The 6,887-nt window shown below is 32.4% G+C and overlaps 1 protein-coding gene across 1 annotated transcript; it reads right to left on the bottom strand.

Moving 5' to 3' along the window:
- Window positions 1-2,548: 2,548 nt before the first annotated feature.
- Window positions 2,549-6,627, bottom strand: LOC114189495 (uncharacterized). The gene is made up of 2 exons (XM_028078070.2): window positions 6,104-6,627; window positions 2,549-3,263 (listed from the first exon to the last, which is right to left on the bottom strand). Exons 1-2 carry the CDS (start codon window positions 6,534-6,536, stop codon window positions 2,725-2,727), a joined length of 972 nt encoding a protein of 323 aa, XP_027933871.2. The 5' UTR covers window positions 6,537-6,627; the 3' UTR covers window positions 2,549-2,724.
- Between the last annotated feature and the right edge of the window lie 260 nt (window positions 6,628-6,887).

The raw sequence follows: 6,887 nt of genomic DNA, 5'->3' as shown, positions 1-6,887 counted from the left end.
GGCTTGGATGATTTACTACAGGTGAGGAGTTTGTAGGGCAGGACTATGAACGGGATAGGCTCATAGGGTTGGACCACGAATGAGTTAGTTTCGTGGGAGCACAGTGAAGTCCCAAGACCTAGTTCATGCATATGACTCATGAAGGACTATGAGGTCATGGTTGGGTAATTTGATAATGAGATACTTAATTATGTTATTTTGGGATGGGTGGCATATTTACTTCATGTATCTGTTTTTATATATATATATATATATATATATATATATATATATATATATATATATATATTGTGCATAGCTCACCCTTTTTGTGTGTGTGTGACGATGATCGGATAACTCGTTATCCGGAAGCAGATGATTTGACAGGTGGGCCAGGAGATGCCTAGACTCGGAGCGAGGGATAGCCGGAAATTTTGTTTATACGTTATTATTTTGGCTTTTGAGATAAATATGTAAACCTTTGGGAGCTATTATTGTTTTAGTTTTATAAATTATGGACTCCTGGTTTTATGACTTATATATTAAAGTTTTAAATTCCCGTGCTTTTGGGAAATAGTTTATATTAAATGAAATATTTATTTTATTTCGAATTTTTATTTATTAAATATTAGTAATATTCCTTAGGGATGTTACAAATACAATCTAGACTTACTATAAGAAACTGGAATGTTAGCTTCTGCTCCTATGCCCACTCCTATGAAGTTTTCTAGCGTAACATCGTTGAAAATGGAGAACATTTTGCTAATACCACTGCCTATAGAAGACTCATTGGAAAACTCATATATCTGACCAATACCCGTCCTGATATTTCCAATGTTGTTCACCAATTGAGCCAACATGTTGCTGCTCCTACCACCGTTCATCATCAGGCCTGTTTTCGTGTGCTCCGTTATCTCAAACAAAATCATGGCCATGGCATTTTTCTTGATGCAAACAATGAAATAAGAGTCAAAGGCTTCAATGACTCTGATTGGGCAGGGTGTCCAAAAACAAGAAAGTCAATTATTGGATTCATCATTTATCTTGGCCACTCTTCATTGCTTGGAAATTAAAGAAACAAAGCACAGTTTCTAGGAGCTCAACTGAAGCTAAATACAAGGCTCTTGCCTCCACCACATATGAGATACAATGGATATTATATCTTCTCCAGGATCTTTAAGTTCAGCATCCTCAACCTGCCCTCTTATTTTGTGACAACCAATCAGCCATGCAGATTGCCACTAACCAAGTCTTCCACAAGAGAACAAAACATATTGAAAATGATTGCCACGTTATTAGAGAAAAGGTTCAAAACGGCATTGTCAAACTTCTCCCTATTGAATCCAAAAATCAACATGTGGATATTCTGACTAAGGCTCTGCCACCTTCAAGCTTCCAAATTCTTTGTTCCAAGCTGGGTATGCTCAACATCCACTCCCAGCTGGAGGAAGGCTCTCAAAATATTAGTGATTCCCACACGCACCGCAAACCGCATAACACCGTTTACACGCGTCCAAAGGAGTGACAATTGTTTTCTGTTTCTCCTTTCTTTTCCTTTATAAGTTCTTTTTTCTCTCTTCCCATATGTACATTTTGATCAAACAATTCAGAAATAATACGTTTTCCCTTTGTTCATTCTCTCGCTCTCTTCTCCTACTCGAGTTCCTTTTCTTTATGCCATGGATAATGATGCAAAGATCTTTTACGGTGTCAGTGGTGAAGACAATGAATATTGTCATCAGTCAAAGAGAGAACTCTAAGAACATATAAAAAATAACTAAAATTACATTTTAAACTAACAAGATATAATTTGTTAATTATTGACAATGGGTCCTACTCATTTATGCAACTTCTAAAGCGATCTCAAGTGTTTACGTAAGGGATTATGGCCTCCCTAAATTTTTTAAAAACTTTAAAATTATATGTAGAATATATTATATCAGTGAAAATTAAATGAGGTATATTTTTATTTTTTATAAAGTACAATATTTAATGTTAATGAATATATAAAATTAAATACAATAAAAAATATATATTGATTGAGATATTTTGTATGTTCTCTCATTATTTTTTGAATTTCTTAGATATTCTCACTCTCACATATATTTTTTTTTATGAAAAAAATAAATAAAAAATTAAACACAAACTCATTATTTCTCATATATTTTATTTTATAATTAAAGATAGAATGGACTAATTATTTTTTGTGTCGCTTACTCTGTTCCAATCATATAGCACAAGTACACCTTCCCTGGCTGCTAATTAATGTGGCAAACCGATGCTTAAACAACATTAGCAAATGAAAAAAAAGTTGTGTTAAAGAATGTTTGTCTAGCATTTATCAATAAAAAATCTATAATTTAAAATAACTTGTGATAAAAATAGTTGCAGAATTGGTTTGTATTTAAAATATATTAATAATCATTGATTTTAAAATTTTAAAATATATTAAAATAATTTTTAAAGTACTAATACGTGTATCCTTACCGCTCAGAAAATAAAGCACAACAAAATCCAAATTGAAGTCATTAAATTCCTAAAAAAAAAAAAAAATATTACCATCGAAATCGGAAAGAAGAAAACCTTGGTATGTGAGGCTAAGATTGAAGAGACAAAAAAGCATTGGAACAAGTAATGCAACAAAACCAAACATAAATAATCAAAGGTACACCAAATCTAAACCAAACGTGGTGTTAAATTATGATCCCCACATCCCCAATGTTGAGAAATTGTAGAAAGTAAGAACTAAAAAACTGCCTCAACAAGTGCGTGCTTCTTCTTGGGGTATCCCATTCCAACCATATGGTTCAAATACACCTTCCCATCTTTCACAGTTGCTGCTGTGGCCAAACGATGCTTAGGCCCTGAAAATGTCGCCACAACAGAAGCACTGTTCCACCCATCTGAACTCTCCACTAATCTTGCTGAAGGATTCCCTGCAACCACAAGCTTAGTAGGAGACACCAGTTCCAAACCATCACCAAAAGAAAGACTCCCTTTAACCTTTATCATCTTCACCTCTTCCCCTTTTGTTAAATCAATCTTCAACAAATTGCCACTGAAAGTGTGGATCACTATCAGGAACCCATCTGGGTGGTAAACTATTCCATTCAGCCCAACCAAGTTCTTGTACCACTCTTTTGCAGAAAACAACGGGCTTTTAATGGTTGACATAACCTTCCCTTCCACCCCAACTTTCCAGATTTTATTGCCCTTTACGTCAGTAACATAGGCATTGCCTTCCGCATCCACTGCAACATCGTCTGCGAAAGATTTTTCATCACCTGCATCCATCGCAAAATCGACACTGTCACAAAAATGTTACGTGTCGAATCTAAGACCCTAAATCCTAAACCCTAAATCCTAAATCGGTAAGATAAAAGATAACTTCTCTGCGATGGTCCACTAGCTGTTATCACAAGCCAATCCAAATAGAAAAGTTAACTTTTTTTTCCAAGGGAACAAGTTAACAGGACATGCATTGAATAGCAGGTACTGGGTAGGTAGGCCATTTCCCTTTGGTTTTATTATTGCCATGCATATTGTCCAATGCAATTCACTGCCATCCCTGTGTTTTTTTCTTTCTTGCTTCCTTCTTGCCCACATGCATACTTGCATGTGCAGACAACTTTTTGTGGCTTCGATGTGAATGTTTTTATGCATGTCAAACAGAACAAAGCAACTTCATGGTGTAGATCAAATGTTCAAAGATTTTGACAAAAAAAGAAACATTTTTATTATCGCAAAACAATAACGGATGGTCGAATAATGATCTCTTACTAGGTCTGTGTTTCATCTGTTGATTAATGATATATATACACACTATTGTATAATTATAGGATTAATAAAAAAGTTAGACACAATGAAGATGGGAATAGTTCAGACACAGCACAAGAAAAAAGTTCCTACTTTTTAACTATCGTAACTACCAAGTACTAACTACCAACCATTTTCCACGCGAATTCCCAATTAGTTTGTTTAGGTAATCCAACACACAGACTTTAAATGTTTCGTCATACATTTTTCCATACTCTGCCAATACATTTATCTTTTTTCTCTGATATGGTTGAAGTAAAAAAAGTAAAACTCTTTATTACCTTCAAAAAATACCCAACAAAAGGTTTCCTAGAGTTAAATATTTTGAAAAAAAAAAACACCAAAATTCAAAATGTTAGCATTTTTTTTCAATCATCCACACCTGTGGTTAGTTTTCAAAAGGGAGTTCTCATGACTTTAGTTTGAGAAAAAAAAACAAATACTTTAACGCGTTAAGACTTGTTCAGATGAAAAAATAACTGCAAATGATGTTGATGGCATGTTGCGTGTGTAACTTTCAAAATAACAAATAGATATGATTGAATAAAAAATGTAAATGAAGAGATAACACGAATCCTCGTGGAATTTTCACATAGTTAAGTTTTAAATTTCAAATGCCATTATAAAATTTATGAATCAGCAGTCAGTGGACAAGGACCTGTTTTTCTATAGAAAAACAATTGCATTTGATTTTTAATTTTCCTCTATTGAATATTTCTTAATAGTATATGTTGAACCTTTGCCTTTTGTCTGGGAAAGATTAGAGATATTATTGTATAAAATAATAGAGAGAAGATTGCATAATATATTAGTGGACGACAATGGTGTTGGACTTCTAGAATTGGTGGAGTTATCTTTTGCTAAAATAAATTTAGAAACTATGTAACATTTTCTAAATGATAACAACGTAGGAGAAAAAATTAATACAATTAAAGAAATTTGACATTGCTTTTGTCTAAATGTTAAGCTATTGTGTCGAGTCATTATTTGTTTTGAGATTTATTAATCAAATAGTACACAGATTGGTTATGATATAGACAAAAACTACATTTCCTTATTATGATCACAAATGTTATTTTGTAAGTTGTGATCATTCTAATTATGAATTAATGACAAAATATCATTGTTACTTTATTTATCAATATTTCCCGTATATAAAATATTTTATAAATTGTTATTACCTTATCTATCCTAAACTTAGAAGAAAAAAAAATATTGTTGCTTTATCTATATCATATCAATTATCTAGAAATCACAAAAAGGAATATTAAAATGAGTTGATACTACATAAGTCCTTATAAATTTTAATTTAAATTGAGTTGAAAAAGTTGTAATTTTTTAAATATGAATCAACTTAATCTGAAAATTAAACTCGACTCTCTTAACTGGCAAGTTATTAACAACTTTAGTCATTTAAAATTTCTTTCATAATTTTTAGAATTTTTTATATAATTTCTTTAACCCATAAAAAAGTAAGTCAAATTAAATGCACTAATTTTTACCTCAACGGTTACTGAATCACTCTGACACCTCTCTTCACGTGAGCAAACATGCATTAGTGTATGGTTAAAAATGCTAATAGGTTCTAAATATTTGAAAATTTTAAATTAATTCTTCAATAAAAAAAAATGGATATTTAATTTTCCACAACTTTTTGTAATTAATTTAGGACATTCCGAGAAAGGTAGAAAAATAATAACTTGTGATGATTTCCAAAACTTAATTAAAGAAAATGTTGAAAACCAATAACTTGATTACTTTTTATACTCCCTAATTGTTAACTTTTACTTATTTGATTTAATAAAAATAATAACTTCTCATCTTAAACATAATAATATACAAATTAAATATTTGTATATTTAATTTTCCACTACTTGTTGTAATTAATTTAGGACACCCCGAGAAGGGTAGAAAAATAACAACTTGTGGTGATTTTACAAAACTTTAATTAGAAAAAATGTAGAAAATCAATAACTTGATTACTTTTTATACTCCCTAATAGTTAACTTTTATTTATTTGATTCAATAAAAATAATAACTTCTCATCCTAAACATAATAATATCCCACAAAATGTATACACAACTTACGCAAAATTAGTAACTACGAAAAAAACAAAACTTTATAACAATCAATAATTTATAGTAAGCTAATTAGTTGATTTCCAAAATAAATTAATTAGTTCATAATCATGCTCCATACTTACTTGCTATTATTTGTAATTAGTTTGATTTTACACTTAAACTCTAAGATTAATAAATTAAAAGAAAGAAAATACCCAAAGAAATATCGAGAGAGAGAAAAGCTTACTAGGGCCACTTAGTTGGGTGAGAAATAGGCGATCCCAGGAGGAGAGATCGTATGCAGCAAGCGCACCGTATCGATTGCCAATGGCATCAGCGTTAACAACGAGAACTCTATTTCTAGGTGTGTCAATGGCGATACCCAGAGACGCGTTTCCGGCCAAGTTGGGCTCTTTCACCACCGTCACCTCCTCCAACGGCGGCGATGGGTCGGAATCTTTTTCCGGCAACTTAACCTGGCCAATACCGCCTTCGAAAAAAGAAACTATGAAGCGAGCGTGATGAGAATCCCACTTGGCGCATTCTCGGAACCACCCAGAACTGTGGTAGTGGTAGACATGGGTGGCGGGTTGGGCTCGCTCCAACGTGACGATGATTCCGATGGGTATGGCGGTGAGGAGAAGCAGAAAGATCAGAAACTTTGGAGAACAGAGGGCCATGAGAGAGAAAGAGAAAGAGAGAGCTTTGGAGTGTGTGTTGGGGGTGTTGGAGAGTGGAATTGACAGAAGGAAGTTATGGAAATGAGATCAGAAAGGGGTTTTAAATAGGAGCCAACTGCACTACACAACAACACATTCTACAACACCACATACCCCATGTTCAAAGTTCGATGACACTTAGGTACGACAACTGAGAAATAAAATAAAATAAATGTTAAATTAATATAAAACTAATGTAATAAATTTTTATGTGATATTATTTATTATCAGTAAGTCACATGTGAGGTAATTTTAAAAGATAATAATATTTTAATCTATTTTTAATTTATTATTTTAATCGTTTTTAAAAAA

The sequence above is a fragment of the Vigna unguiculata genome, chromosome 7 (assembly GCF_037176805.1).
Source record: "Vigna unguiculata cultivar grain cowpea cultivar isolate G323 ecotype 2 chromosome 7, ASM3717680v1, whole genome shotgun sequence".
Lineage (NCBI taxonomy): Eukaryota > Viridiplantae > Streptophyta > Magnoliopsida > Fabales > Fabaceae > Vigna > Vigna unguiculata.
This window is presented reverse-complemented; position numbering and strand designations above follow the sequence as displayed.

Coding starts and splice junctions, on each gene's coding strand:
- LOC114189495 (XM_028078070.2), bottom strand. CDS start 6,536: ATGGCCCTCTGTTCTCCAAAGTTTCTGATCTTTCTGCTTCTCCTCACC. Junction 3,264..6,103: donor CACCCAACTAAGTGGCCCTA/GTAAGCTTTTCT, acceptor CGATGGATGCAG/GTGATGAAAAATCTTTCGCA.